At 27.7% G+C, this 16,489-nt stretch overlaps 1 protein-coding gene across 1 annotated transcript in view; it reads right to left on the bottom strand.

Moving 5' to 3' along the window:
* Nucleotides 1-3,093: 3,093 nt before the first annotated feature.
* Nucleotides 3,094-16,489, bottom strand: part of LOC129966647 (scm-like with four MBT domains protein 2) — a 33,771-nt gene continuing 20,375 nt past the window's right edge. Inside the window, exons 13-18 of the mRNA XM_056081146.1 lie at nucleotides 15,593-15,627; nucleotides 13,635-13,881; nucleotides 10,096-10,271; nucleotides 8,652-9,214; nucleotides 6,508-6,633; nucleotides 3,094-3,717 (exon numbers count right to left, since the gene is read on the bottom strand). Coding sequence (XP_055937121.1) covers nucleotides 3,577-3,717; nucleotides 6,508-6,633; nucleotides 8,652-9,214; nucleotides 10,096-10,271; nucleotides 13,635-13,881; nucleotides 15,593-15,627 — 1,288 coding nt within the window. The 3' untranslated portion in view covers nucleotides 3,094-3,576. The remainder of the gene's footprint in view (nucleotides 3,718-6,507; nucleotides 6,634-8,651; nucleotides 9,215-10,095; nucleotides 10,272-13,634; nucleotides 13,882-15,592; nucleotides 15,628-16,489) is intronic.

Raw genomic sequence — 16,489 nt, forward strand, 5'->3', positions numbered from 1 at the left:
GCAGTAAGATAAATTTTTGCAGAAGGAAATTCAAATGTTTTTGTAAATACACTTAATGAGTGCTAAATATATTTGCTGCAGATTTAATATTTCATCACCTGATGTATGCAGATAATATCACTGGAATTCCTAAATGAATTACATAGTAAAAATTTAAAGCAGGCAAACACTCAATAATTAATTTATATGATTTCCAACCAATGTCTTATGATCTGGCAGTTAACACTATTCTGATGTCCAGAAAATGTCATAATCAGCAAGACCGACATATAACTACAAAATCTGTGTACGTATCAAGTATGAAGATGTATGGAAAAAACAACCTTAGCAAAAATGCTGCATATATGTTTGATTAGGAGGATGTGCTTTATTTAAAATATTCTGTATCCTTGTTTCGGGTGCGAGAAAAAAGAATAATAGAATTGTCAAAAAGATGACATTAGAGAAAGCTTGTGATAGTTGGAAGTAGCTTGCATCCTAAATCGATTGTTGATTCATTTTATCCTTGTGGAACCATCAAACTGGAAAAACGAAGTACTGAAAATAGTAGGTATATGTCGAAAAGCCTCAGATATTTAAGATAAACAGTGTTTTTTTTTTTATCTGCAATATATACCAACTTTACAAAAAAGATATGTTTTTTGAAGCAGAAAGAAAAATTCTTTTATTGCTCTGTATATGATGGCATAAATTTTTATGGAGGTGTCTTAAATGTTTCGTTCTCAAGAGATTTGTTGCAATGAGCAAAATCAATGCATATGAAGCTTTGAAAAAGCAGAAAAAAAGAGAGAATTCAACAAGCGCAAAACAACTTTGCAAATTAAACCGATGATTGGAAAATCTGCAAAAATTGATGCTCAAATGTATAAATTAACAACAAAAAAAAAACCCTTTGTAATACTTTTTGTCAAATGATTAAGTAATTATTAAATGGTTTGTATTGTGATAGCAAAAATGTTATTTTAAGTTTTATTTCAGCAGGGTTCTTAATTTCGTGTGATTTAAAATTAGAGAGTATCAACAATATCTTTTTTTTTTTTTTTCCTTTAACATACGAATTTTGCAAAATTCTACGTGAAATCTGATGATACTTCGTATCGGCCCGAACACTCCCTTTCATATCAACACAAAATATTGCCATTTAAATTTCCACGATGTTCGATATTCAGAAAGTTGAACAGTATTGTAAAGATATCGCATGCTTGTAAATTTACTATAATCTGCCCTCGTCATTTAAGAATATTGCTAGTCCTTGAATAAAGCTGCTGTTAACTAATCAGAAAATCCAAAGTTCGAATCTGAAAAGTTAGAAACAGTCAACAGAAAAGTAACAAATATCGGTTACAAATTAATGAAGATTTGATATTCAAAAACAATAAATTTTTAATTATCTTTTCCATACTGTAACTGGTAGTTAGATTTCATTTTGGAAGTATTATAGTTGCCTCAGGCGACCAGCTGGTTCGCCAATAATACTAGTTATATTTAACTTCAAATACGTCATTTTGATATAATTTCATATTCATGATTCTACCAAATTGTCTCATCTTGAAATCACATTATTTTAAAAGTCATTACGTATGTTCTGTTGATTGTGTACAAGAAGTCTCACAACATCATACCAATATTAAAAACGTAAATAACTGATTCATTTAACTTCTAAATTTCCCTATACTGTAACTGCACTTTTTTTATTCGTCCTATAATATACACAGATATTAAACAGAACTCTTTCTTAGCTTCCAACAAAAGAAAAAAAATCATACGATGAAATATTTGATGAAAACAGTTTGAATTTCAGTCTAAAAAAATGCTATCTATGGTTCGAAATCAATCAATATGTGTATTTATTTATTTTTTAAACTGAAAAATTTGCAAAATTATTAAATTGATATAATGAAAAAGACATTTTTTTTTAACTTCAAAACGATGGTGAAAGTTAGAAGATCGATGAATAGGATATTTCATTTTTATTAGCTGTATAATGGGAGTAGTTTTCATTCCATAGAATTGTTAATGTGGACAATAAACAGATCTTTTGCGCATTAAAATTATAAGACTTAAATGTCAATGGCAATTTGTCGTTTAAAAGTGTTTTGTTGACGGAATTTAAGAGATTTGATTGAAATTAAATTCAACCAAAATCTCAGATGAATTAACTGGCAGCCAAAGGTGGGTAAGTGAACAATATAACAAAAACCATTTGTTTTAATGTTTTTTTCCCCTAGAATTTTACAATATCATTCAAGCATCTGTTATAGTGCACTGATTGGGGCGAACAGATTTCCGATGATTTCTGCTGTGCAAAATCTGTGGAAGTTGATATCCAACTTTGGAGAGAGATTTGCAAAAAATAGATATTGAGCTTGGAAATGTATTTGAACTTTTTTTAATTTCAAAATATCAATGATCAGCTTCTCTGCAGTTTCCTTAGTTGTTACTCTAGGATTTTCTTCCACTAAAGCACTCACAACACTGTCATCAACATTTGGAAATATACGCTTTCTGTCGGTCTTATTTGCATTTCCAATGTAAAATCACCATTCAAAAATCTACCAAATCAGTTTTTTACAATCCACAGAGTAGGAGCATGGTCAAAGTTCATAAAATATTATATGTTAAAAATTAATTTTTTCATTAACCGTTTTTAAAAATTTGTTACATTTCAAAATTGATCTAATTTATTAATATTCAGTACTGTAGGATCAAAGGAAATTTTTATTTTTGCAAAAGTAAGGAATACGCCCAAACTATTGGCATATCCTAATAACGAAAATCGGGTACCAACTTTTGCAATTACCTGTTATGCACTTTAAATCATTTTGCTAGGAAAGTGCATGTCATATATATTAGTAAAAACTACCTATTTGCTTATATGCTACTTATATCGAAAAAGTTTAAATATTTATTTTTATAAATTAAAATAATAAGAACTAGTATAATTAAACTTAGTCAGTTAACATCAATTATAAAAAGTCATGAAATTCCAAAAGTTAGTGCTAAATCTGTTAGTGTTCATATAAATATAGGCTTTCAAAATGTGTATAAAATAAAAATCAATTTGGGAAATGAATTAATTTATTTATTTTCTGCACCATTTAGTCATGAAACTTTATTGCATTTTGACAAAACATGCACAACATTTTCATAAATAAACAAAAAGAAATAAATGCAACAGACAAAACAATACAATATAGCATGCTGTTTACATATGACATTTCAGAACACAGAGATACTATCTCTTGCACTAATGACAAAATATGATATTTGTACACATGAAATTCAATGAAATGTATCAGTTTTTGACTTACATGGCATGCATCATTGAAGAACTGAGTCGTTTACAAACTGTTGACATTCTTTTAACTTATGCACACTGTTTGGCAAAAATACAAATCGTATATAATCATCACAAGTACAGTTCAATGAAAATTGGATTTTGTTCAATTATCAGCAGCAAAATTCATTGTACCGAGAATTGTAACAATACATTTTTGGCAATATAGTAAAATATGATAATACTGTAAAGATAAATCACAGATATTTTTTTTTCGTTCAATTTCCGTCATACTTTTATTATGAAACATAATGTGTGAAAAACTCTATTTTTAAGTTCTTAATTAAGTAACAAAATTTTTCAGCTGGTTCTGGCTTCAAATGCAGATATTCTTGGACATTGAAGATATTTAACATCAATAGTGCAGGACCATCAATTTCCTACAAATAAAACAAACATTGAAAAATAAATAAAATGTTTCATAAGTTTCAAATTTAAAATCAAAATAAAATTTTCCAAATATCTTATTTTGGAAATAAATAAAATATTTCAAAAGTTTGAATCCTGAAATGGTACCAAGATTCGAAATTATTATGAAACCCGTAAAATGAATGCATTTATGGTTTGTTCACGAGATTTTTGGCATCAAATTTGGCGATTGGAGTTGCAAAATTTTTACTCTTTTTAGAAGTATTTCGGAGTCTCTCGAGAATATAAAAAAGCTTAGCTGCAATCGCTAATAAAGGGGCTGTTATTGAGCACTTCTTGGCCACTTTCACTTCCTATTAAAGTTTAAATTTAAGGAGAGATGATAGAGAAATGCATAGTAAAATGAACAGAAATGTCAAATTTTCTAAAATTGTATGAGTTATATGACCATAAAAATTTTAAATTTAAGAATATTCTGTCGAGGAAGTTTTTAAGTTACAAACTATTCAATAGCAAATTTTAGTGATAATTAATTCAGACAGATCAATTTGTCGCCCCGAGCGGCAAATATTTGTAAACAATTATCTCTACAAATAATAAAGATGAATGTGTGCATGTTAATAAGCCAGACCGTTTGACCTACTTCATATCGAGTACAGCAGCTTAACCTTCGGCACGTATATACATTGATGGGTGAGAATGTGCGCCTAGGAGCGATTTTTTTAAAATTTTAATTAATTAAATATTAAGCCAAACTTTGACATCGATAATTTCGAAAAGAATAATTATGTAAAAATAAATTTTATACCTTTTCAAAATTTAAAAAATGATCTTTTTAATTATACCAATTCAGCAATCGTTAGAATTGTTGCTGAATCACCAACAATAAATTACACTATAACTCCGAAATTCAAAACGTTTTCATTGTTTCATCAAATATTTAATTACTTGATTTTCTTCCATAGCTGAAAGATGGATATCTTAATATTTACATAGTTTACAAGACAAACCAATGGGTTTTCTAGCATACTGTATAATTATGTCGTAAATTTAATTATTTTTCTCATTTCTTAAATAAATCTCACTTCAAGTACAACTAAAAAGCCAAAAATCGTTTTAAATACATATGCTTGCTAAATATTTTCACTGCCATGCCATTGCCCTTGTAATTTGTTGTGTCCAGAGGTTAATAACTTCATGTTCTCGTACTCTGTGACCCATCCCGGCAATCGGTGTTAATTTAGCATTTTTACTTAATTAATTATGTGATCGTTGGAGAGTTTTTTGGACGATTTATCCGAAAATCGAATTTGTATCTTAGAAGTATTGTTTTCAACCAATTAAAACCAAAATTTGTCTCAAGAGTTACAATTGTAGTCAAGAAACTCACAGAACAATTTCCACATATTTAAGTCATTGTGTTTAATAGTTTTTGCATTTACATGCTTGTAAAAGAATAGATTTGCAGAGAGTCAACTCCTTGACAAATTTAATCCTATGTACACTTTAGATTTTAAATATATATATTAATTTTATAAATCTGACTCTCTTTGTTTTGTAATTATCGAATTTGATAGAAATTTACAAATTTGGTGTAAAGACCAAATACCAAATTTCATCAGTGTAGCTCAAAGCATTTTCGAGTTATCTTTCCCACAGACTGGCAAACAGATATAATAATAAAAAAAAAATGTTTTTTGTACTTGGGGAGTTCTAAAGCATGAAGATTTGTCAAGATTTCTAGTTCAAATTTCTTTGACGATTATCATATTTTCTCTATATTTTGAATATATTTAAAATTGCTTATATCATCATGAAATATGTAATATAGATTAACTAGATATTTATGTTTTTACTAGCCCTATGATGTTAAAAGCCTTGTTATGAGTCTCCGTTAAAAAGGCTATTGTATACAATAAATAGAACTTATTAAAATAGCATAGCTTTAATGTCAAGCAATTTAGTTTAATCATGGGTACGAAGCTACATCTAAACGACTTAAATGAAATTATATATTCATATGCGTCATATATAATCATATATTTTTTATATGTGTCGGCGTTTCCACTGAATGTGCATTGCATCTTGCTTCAAGAAAATTATTTACTTGAATTTATCTGAATTTTGCAATTACTGAAATTCTACTTTTGAGTAGCATTTAATATTAAAATATATACATATATTATTGCATGAAGTAAAAACACAAATATTTAAGGCCAAATATCCTTTAGGTCGTATTTTCTTAAAATCAATATTCTCTTAGATTAAATTGAATCTCTAACAATTGCCAATATCAACAAAGAAACTTCATATTTTTTTCAAGACTGAATATATGTTTCTAAGTTCTTGAGCAGGATATCCAAATAAGTTAAGTCAGACAAATTGTGAGACTTTATTCAAAGTCTTTAATATTAATTGATTATAATTCTTATTAGGATTGAGAATCTTACAACATCTTAAAGGTCTGAATAGAAGAACTGAGAAATTATATGTATTTTACGTTTTCTTACATGTATATAGAACAAATAAATATAAAATCCATGTGCAGAGCGATTAATATTTTATATAAAAGTAATTTTTACTTAAAGAAAATTAGACATTAAAATATCTTCATTCTGATAACTCTGAGTATATATCAACTAATTTTTAATATAAACTTAAGGTTGTTGTTTTTTTTTAATTTTTCTAATAGAAAATTTTATCAATTGCATTTTTATTGACTACCCAGTTGCATTTCTAATGTTTTATAGTGCATTTCTAATGTTTTATTTTAAAAAAATCATGCTATTAAAAAACATTACCTGTTCTTTTAATAATGGAGCCAGTGGTGCATAATCTGTCTTCTGCAAGTACTTGACGACATCTTCTACAGTCCAATCAATTGGATTACTGTCTAATAAAGTTCGTTTGGGACGTCTCGGAGGCATCTGAAATTATCACAAGAAATTTTTTCTTTTTATTCATGCAAGTAAAACATTTTATTACTTTTCATTTTAATCTTTTCTTAACATTTTCATTTTTTTGTTTTGTTTTGTTTGTCCCTCAAGTTTAAATAGTGATTAGTGAAGGTGGTTTACTGTAAATTATGTTTTCCCTCAGTTTATATCAATATTCTTCATGCCCTTAAAAATAAGTAAAAGCAGTGGCTAATGAAAACTCTAAATATAAGAAATGAAATGATTGAGAACATTTTTTTTTAGATATAAAATTTAACTCAAAATTATCACATAGTTGTTTAAATCAGTATAATAGTTTATATGGCATGTACCTGAATCTATATAAATAAAAATATAGATGTTCGTTAGTTCAAAATTTTACATTTCTGAAGGTTTTTAATCGATCGCTTTGAAATTTTGAAAAAATGCTGAATTGGAATATGGTCGTTTTTATATATTTATTAATAAATTTCATATCTGCAATAAATATAAAAAACAGCGCCATCTATTGGAAATAAAAGCAACATATGCTATTCTAAATATTTTACGATTCCATTTCAATGTTTCTGATTTACGATTTCCAATTTTAATGTTTTCGATTCATTTATTGAACTGCGTTTCAGATTTCGATTTAATTCCATTTTGATTGAATTGTTTCTTGAGATATGAGTTGGAATCATTGCGAGAATACAATTTATTTTACAATTTTTAAAATTTTGTTTAACTGTTTTTTTTATTATTATTATTTATTTTGCAATGCAGATGGAGGTGGAATTGAGAAGTGCCGATTGATTTCCTTTCCATTTATATTGTGAAATTGATTCCTTTGGAATATGAGCGGTTTGGAATATTTTGTTTCTCGTTACGTTTGAATTGGGCTTTGTCGATTGGTCTGCGTTTGGACTGAAATATTTCGTACGTATTTTTATTTGTTTTTAATTCATGTAACTCCTCTTTTTTTAATGTCTTACAATTTTATATGTTACAACCTGGCATACTCAAAGAAACTACAATAGGCAGACTGTACACTGTGCATCCCAACCAAGATTAAGACTTTTTTACTCGTATGTTGTTGGTAAATGTGCTTGGTGCTACGTCTGTCCAGTAATTGAGAATTTTCAACGACGTTGCACATGCTACTTTCCGCAGAGCATGTCAGACTCTGAATTTATTGGAGAAGAACCGACACTAATAAGTATGCATTAACATCGCTTGCAGCTCATCATATCCAAATTCCATTCATGCATTGTTTGTAATGATATCGACCGCCTGCTTTCTTTCATCTCCAACAGAGTTATGAGAGAATTATAAGTTGCACGATGCTGAAGATATTTTCCATGGAATAGGTAAGGAAAATTCAAATATTAACATAGAATTCACAGCAGAAATTTACAATAAAGCGTTGAATATGACAGAAGAGTTGCGCTCAAAATCGTGAACAGATGGGAATGCTGTTCCCGTATTGATCTGTTCCTGCTTCGTTCTGTGAAGAATTGAGCCGCGAACAAAATTACAACATGGATGATCTTTTACATTATGTGCAATCAAAGATTTTTAAACTAATGTTTCAGAAAAAAATGCATTTACAGTCAAATAATGCAAACTGTGAATAACAGGGGTGGATAAATTTTCTTCTTAGAATAAAAAGGTCCTCATTAGACTAACTGAGGCAGCAATTGGATCAAAAAAATAACTTTCAGGTCTGCATTGTCCAGAATGAATGCACACTTAAAAGGAAAGGAGGAGAAAAAAAAATCTAAGAGAAATGCTTTATGATTAATAATACATTTTAAAAGGCAAATATGTATTATTACTATGCATTTATAAATCCTGTATTAATTATGTTTTCCTCATCCATTCTAAAAATCCAACTAAATACCAAAATGCATTCAATCATCAAATTTTACAACATTTATATGTTTCAGCTAGATAGATTAAGAATTGCATTAGTGCATTTAAATATTCACCACAATCTTAAATACACTATTGATGCAAATAAAAATACTGACCTCATATTTTGATGCATCATCTAAATGTAGACTAGAATATTCCATTAATCTCTTGCTTTTCAACTGAGCAGCAGCAGCAGCAATATTTTTCTTTGTACTGCCTACTGGTCTGCCTACTTTTCTAGGAGGAAATGGCCTCATAGGTCTTGTTCTAGGTCTTCCTCTACGATTGTGGAATGAAGAAACATGGTGCCACAGTCCAAAATTTGGAAGCTTAGCTCCTCGTGTAACAATACTGGAACTTGTAGTATGCTTCAGTTTTTTCTTTCCAATCAGAGGAATTCTGCCTGATTGTGGCGATGCAGGCTCATTTGAATCAGATTTCACTTTTTCTTTCAAATCATTCTTTGAGCCCTCATCTGTTTCACTAGAATCCCTAGATTTACTTCTTTTTTCTGGTGGCTGATTATCTCCTCCTATGTGAGCATTCAAATGTGTCCAATGTTTTCGTTTCTTCTTCCTACCAGGGCCTCTTTTGACTACTTCTCCATTATCAGATGAAATACAGTTTGCATGTAAAGGAGGCCTTCCAACTTTTTTCTGTTTTTTGACAAAATTATAACCTATAAAAAAATGATAAATTATATACAGCAAAGTTAATAAGTACATATTAGTAAGTAATGTAATATATATATATGAAAGTGAAAGTTAAAAACTGCATTTATTATAATATGATTCTATTTATTATATGCAGTATTGCTACAGATTTTTTTCTTTTGCTTCAGTAATATGGAAGGATTATATAATCGTCAACTGACAAGTAGTAAAAAAATTTAGATATCATAAGTTATCATCCTCATTTAATTACAATAAAGGAAAACTAAGCCAGATAGTACGGAAGCTGGATACTCGGGAGTGTACTGTGTATGCAGGCTTAACTAAATCTCTTACTCTTTCAAAAGTAAATGAAAATTAGTGGAGTCAACTAAAATGTTACAGGCCATTTGATAATTTAATTTATATATTCTGCATTTCTATTTCCAGAATGATTTGACAGCTTTTGTGGGAAACAGGTCTAAAAATTGTTAACTTTGGTCAGATGATAAGAGAAACACTTGAGGTAATACATCCTTGCAGAGATTTCCATGCTATAAAAATAGAAGGATGGTTGACTCTTGATGTCAGATATTTACTATGTAAGTATTGCATATATAGCAGATATTTGGTTGAAACCAGATTTAAACCTGCTTTCTGGTCCTGAGGTCTTAACGCTAAGCCAACAGCATCCTACTGACTTTGAAAAACATTTCACATTAATATTTCTTACATTATATGAAAAGAAAAGTGAATGGAATATTAAAATCAAAATTAATATGTTAAAATCAACATATAGTGTTTGCTTATTTTATAGTGATAAAGTAACAATGTGAACATTTTCTAGAAAATGAGAGGTTACAATGCAGATTACAAATATTAAACTGTAAAAAAATAGAAGGAAACAAACCAAATTTAGTCTTTGTTTGAGTATGGCAATTGCTTGGACAGGTTTCTCCAACATGTTTTGGTCCAAACAAATAAGGACAGCATTCTAGTTTCTGACAAATGTTTTTACAGAATTCCTCCACCTGTTCACTGTTTCTGATTACTTCTATTGTTGCTCGATTAGTCTTTCCTTTATATCTAATGAAAATAAAACAAACATACAAAAACATAAAATTAATATATAATAAATAACAAAGAAGATATAGAAACTTATCAACTAGATTTTTAAAATCGAATCTACAAGTATTTGTTAAAAATCTAATCTAAGTATTTGTTAAAAATGAAAAAGATAGCTAAGAATAAATATTTTTAAAAAATTTGAAATTTGAATCATAGTACAATAATCTTTTAGGCTCGATTCATCTGCCTGTATTCTTAAAATTTGAATTTCTTTATATAGGAGCAATAATATTTTAATAATAATATTGTCAGTATTATTATTAACATATTGTCATGACTAGGGATTGCAATATCAGGATACCGAATGCTGGTATTTTGAGCCATTTGTACAATTTTTTAATACCGGTATTCACAAGTTTAAATACCGTTTGTTCGGTATTTACTAGAATTTTTTTTAAACTGTCTCCATTATATGTTCACGTGATAATACTCACATTCAAGTGAAAAAAAAATTGAACTAAAAAGTATCTAATGGGGAAAATCAAGTTCAAAGGTGAATACCGGACATGCGCTTATCGTTCCGAGTCTCACTCCTTAATGTGATGGAATCGACGAAATGTGGATGTCTCAGAATCCATTGACGAACAGTATGTTAATCATCCAAATTGTTATTCACATTGTATTTGCTTATCATACTTTAGGGTTCAAAATATTTTTTAGATTTATTATATATATATTCATAAATAATAACCCATAATAATGAATAAGAATATTTTTAAAGAATATAAAAAATTAGTTGATAATACTTAAGGAATATGGTGGCAGAATGTAAAAAATGTTCAAGAGTTATTAAAGTGAATGGAGGAAGTACAAGCGGACTCCATACATATTTAAAAACAAAACATGATACAAATTAGTTAAAGAGGAAAGAATCTAATTGCAAGAAGATACAAATTCAAGCACAGTTTCTAAGCCCAAGCCATCAGGGATTTTAGATTATTTTAAAAAGGGGAGAAAAAAAGAAGATAATTTTAATGAAATTATAAGTAAAATGACAGCATTAGATGGTGTGCCATTTCGAGTGTTTTGCACTTCTACTGAATTAAGAAAATCACTAATCGCCAGAGGTTTTAAAAATCTACCAACATCGATAAACACTATAAGAAGAACTATTATAAACTACAATAACTGTATTCGCAATTCTTAGAAACACGAGCTAATGCAATTAAAAGTAAATGGAGAAAAATTTAGTCTTACATTTGATGAATGGACAAGTTTAAGAAATAGACGTTATTTAAATATAAATAGTCATTCAGAAATTTTTTTTTTGGAATATGACTTACACATGTTTCGGGAAGTATGCCAGCCGAAAAATGTGTGGAAGTGCTTAAATCTAAATTAGCGAAATATGGATTATACCTAAAAGAAGATATTGTATATATAACGACTGATTTAGCAACAGTTATGAAAAAAGTTGGAAAGTTGATTGGTGCAAATCAGCAGTTGTACTATGCTCATGGAATTCAATTAGGAGTAATAGATGTATTATACCAAAAAAATAAAGAACAGAAGAATCCAAATACTGTGGATATAGAAACTTCAGATTCCGACTTTGAAGAGAATGAGAGTGAAAGTGAAGATAATGACAATGTAATTGTTGAAGAAGGATTTCTAATGAGGATGAAATAACCCATCAAGAATTGCTTCCTATAATTTATAAAGTTCGAAAAATTGTTAAGATATTTAAACGTTCCCCTACAAAAAATGCCATATTACAAAAATAAATACTAACTGAAAATAAAACAGAATATATGTTAATATTAGATTCTAAAACACATTGGAAAAGTTTACTCCTAATGATGGGACGATTTTTGAAACTGAGAAATCCAATCCAAAAAGCAATAATCGACTTAAACCTGCAAATTAATTTTTCAGTTAGTGAATTCGACTTCATACCCAGAACTGTATCAGCTCTAATTCCAATAAAACTGGCTTATTGAGGGATTATGTTGGAGAGATTCTAATTTATTAACAACTAATGCAACAAAATTTCATGTTGCAGTCATTGAAAGAACAGCATTACATCACTATCTGAAGAATTATATATTATATTGAAAAATCGCACAGAAGAAAGGCATACCGAAATAGAAAATGTCTTACGGTATTTATATAATTATAATGATTTTAAAAATGAAAAAGAAGAAAAGAGACTAACCAATTCAAATCTCATCAAGTTTATAGTATATTTTCTTAAAATTTTTTACCCACAAACCTATCCACATTCAAAGGAATTTGGTACAGTTATCGAAGATTACGATGCCACTAATGTCAATAGTGAAAAGGAATTGTCTCTTGAACAAAAATTAGAATTAGCGATAAATAAAATTCAACAAACTAAAACGCAATACAGAAATCAGCTATATCTAAAGCCATCCGACGAGAAATCGATTTATTTGAAGATGAGGAATTAAGAGGTAAATACTTGGAAAAAGTATATCTCGCATTGCTAACAGTACCACCAACTAGCGTAGATGCCGAAAGAGCGTTTTCGACAGCTGGTAACTTTTGCACAAAATTACATTCCAGGCTTAATGACAGTAAAATTGATGTATTATGTTTTTTAAGATCACATTTCAAAAATTTGTAATAGTACCACCGACTGAATAGTGATATTTACACTCTTTTGTGATTTAAATAAATAAGATGTTCCTTTACTTTTTTGTGATTCTTTATATACTGTTATAATTTAGAAGTTACAAATTATTTTTTGTGATATTTACATTCTCTAATAAAACTGGTAAATGAAACAAAGAAACACCCGTGTTTTCTTTCTTTTCCTAAAATTTCTGATACCGGTATTAAAACCGGTATCCCGGTATTAAGATCTAAAAAATACAGAATACCGGTATGGAACTCTTGGTCCGATATTGCAATCCCAAGTCATGACATGTGCATACATAAACGCAATTGCTAAAATAATGAAAGATACTGTTATAAAGCAAGTTAAAAAAATATATAATTTTTATTCAAGTTAGGAAAATAATTACATGGAAATAGTACTGATATTATTAAAAAGTTTATTTTTTGTAATTATAATAGATAAATAATATATACGCAAGTTTATAAGAAAACACAAGAATTTTTAAGGATTTTTAAAAACTAATTCAATTTTAAAAATCCTTTCTTGGTATGAATTTACTACCCAAGACATAATTATTTTGCTGAAATTAATAACTCTAGATGTAACCATAATATAAATGTTTAAACCATATCTTTTTGCACCATACATGTTATATGAAACAATTTACAGATAAGTCACTGCATAAACATTACATTAAAGAGTATAAAAAAAAAAAGCTTTAAAAAGATCATATATCTTACTTAGCTTTAATTATTAGTGGCTGCATTCCTGGAGATGGTTTGCCATTCACTTGCAAAATCTGAAGCACTCTACTAGATTTATAAGCAATATTTACAACTCTGTAAATAACATCTTGAATTACGAGATGCAGAGGTCCCGGTCCAATTGCTTGAGGAAGTTCTGCTAAACGGCTTTTACTTAATAACGGTCCAGTAAAACAACGATGATTAAAGTAAATTTTTGGACACCATGATTTACACTGTTGACCTACATGAAATTTTGTAGAAGAAGAAATAAAAATGTTTTTATGAATAATGGAATAAAAATGATAATTAATATAATTTAATTATATTTAAGGAGTAAATTAAAGATAATAAAGCATTGCTTTCATAAAATATTAATTCTTAATAATTATACAGAAATCTGAAGCATAATAAAAGAGAAAGGAAAAACGGCTAATTAAAAACTTAACAGACAGTCACATAATTAAATTTACTGTCATACATAGATTTTTATTTAATTTTTACACATTAATAGAGATAAATTAATTTTGCCTATTTTATCTTTTTATTTAAAATTTTTATAGGTTATTTATTTACAGTTAATTCATTTTTAAAATAATAATTAATTACAATAGGAGTATAACTAGACTCTCCTTAGGGTACAATTCGGTTTCAACGGTGACCAAAAAGCGCCCAGAAAAAAATTTGCCAAATTATAAAAATATAATCAAGTGCATTCTATATAGCAAACTATATAGAATCCAAGTCAATCACATGCCATATAGTTTGACAAATGAAATTGGCAAATTGTCGAAATGTTTTCTTGACGCTTTGTGATTGCCGATATAACTGACAATATAATTAATTACAATAGGAGTATAACTATGCTCTCTTTAGAAATAATAGTCAATAAAAATTTGTATTAAATTATGAATGAATATGAATTTACCTTTAATTTATACTATTTCTAAAGGTTAAAAATCTTATTCAGCATAAAGATCTCTTCTATGTTAAAGCCCTATATTTTCAACAAATATGAGATTTCTACATTCATACAATAAAATTCACATAATTAAAGAAATTATTTAAAACCATATTAGTACAATAAAATTATTATATGCTTTATAATAAAAAATGTTTGATGAATTAATTTGGTAATTTGAAGCTGCTCAATGGACAGTAATAAATTGTCCTAGTAATTTTGCATGTCAGAAAATAATGCTAATGATATTAATATACATTAAAAAAATTTCCATATAAAAAAATAAAAGCAAAATTGAAACATAATTTATAATGATTTTTTTAATTTTAACAACACAGATAATTAACTGAAAATGTTATAAAAATTCATAATTACATGTCTGTTAGCATTAACAAATTTACAATTAAATAATTGCTTTTTACCAATATTAAATATCATGTCATTGCTAAAATGATTTAAATATTTTAATGCTGACAAACTCATAAATAAAAGTTACATACTGAAATCATTAAAACAGACCCTAATTTTAAAACTAATTAAAGAATAATGTTCTTACATATGCACTGTTTGCAATGACTTCAAGGGATGGTCTTGTTAAATTTGAATAAAACTGAGCATCTCATTTAGTTATGGTAGCATAATAAATGCATTTATATACAAATGAAATGACAAAGTTAAAACAGGAACTCACTTCATTTAAGTTACACATAATTATGATCTGAAGTTGTGTCATTTTTTGTAAAATATTGTAATATAAATGAACATCAATAAGTCTATATTCAAGAATTAAAGTTGTTCAACATCTACTAACTCTAAGAAATAGATGGTAGTTTCTATTGCTAGGATGTGTAATGAAGATGTTGCAATAAATAAGTTTGAGTTGTAATATTAAATAACAGAAACGGTAATATCGATAATATGATTAATTATGCAGATTTGTTAAAAACATAATGATAAAACTCTAAGGTAGATAAAAACAAAATTAAAATATTACCAGCAGGTGACAAAACTGGAGCCTCTTGGGCAGGCCTAAAAAAATCAAATATATATATATATATATATATATATTGTTACCATTATTGTTACCATTGAATATATTTTACAAAAAAAAAAAACATTAAGTGAGAATGAAATATTTTTAAAAATGAAGTTGGTATTCTCACTTGCTATAATATTTGCTATTTTAATTATGCTATAATAAATTTTTACTCTTAAATTTGAATATAAAAAATAATTGATTAAAAATAATTTATCTCTCACTTTTTCAGAGGTTTGGCATCTCTAAGGAAAAATGTTAAAATTATAATGCAAATGATTGTCACAAAGGAACTTTCAAGACTCATATTTTCACTAATTTTAATTTAAATAAAAAAATTTCAAAAAAAAATACATATAATGTCAATTTTAAGAAACTTATCTTAGGAAAAAAGTATCTGAGTAATTTAAATAATATAACTTCAGATATGTGGCTTTCTATGTTAACTAAATATTAATAGGAAAAAAGCCTTCTGACTAGGATTTTTAACATTATTAAGAAACATTTTTAAAACTTGAAGATTTATTAAAAATCAGTTATTTTTCTAACTTATTACAATCATTGAAACATCATTATAAGCTTCTATACTAACAGTAAATTCATTAAAGAATGTTCTGACTTTGTTAAAAAATACTTAGACTTTGACAAACCTTTTTGATTTTCTAAAATTAAAGATACAACAAAAATTTAAAACACTGTTATGTTTATATTAACTTATAAAAGCTAATAGCATCGCAATTTTGTGAATTTAAAAATTGATATCAAATTCTTTAGGAGTATGTATATGTGGGAAACTGAATAATGAAATTTTTTACAGACTACAACCACATCACAAAGACAAAAATATTACCATAG

This window comes from Argiope bruennichi, chromosome 4 (genome assembly GCF_947563725.1).
Source record: "Argiope bruennichi chromosome 4, qqArgBrue1.1, whole genome shotgun sequence".
In the NCBI taxonomy this organism is placed as follows: domain Eukaryota; kingdom Metazoa; phylum Arthropoda; class Arachnida; order Araneae; family Araneidae; genus Argiope; species Argiope bruennichi.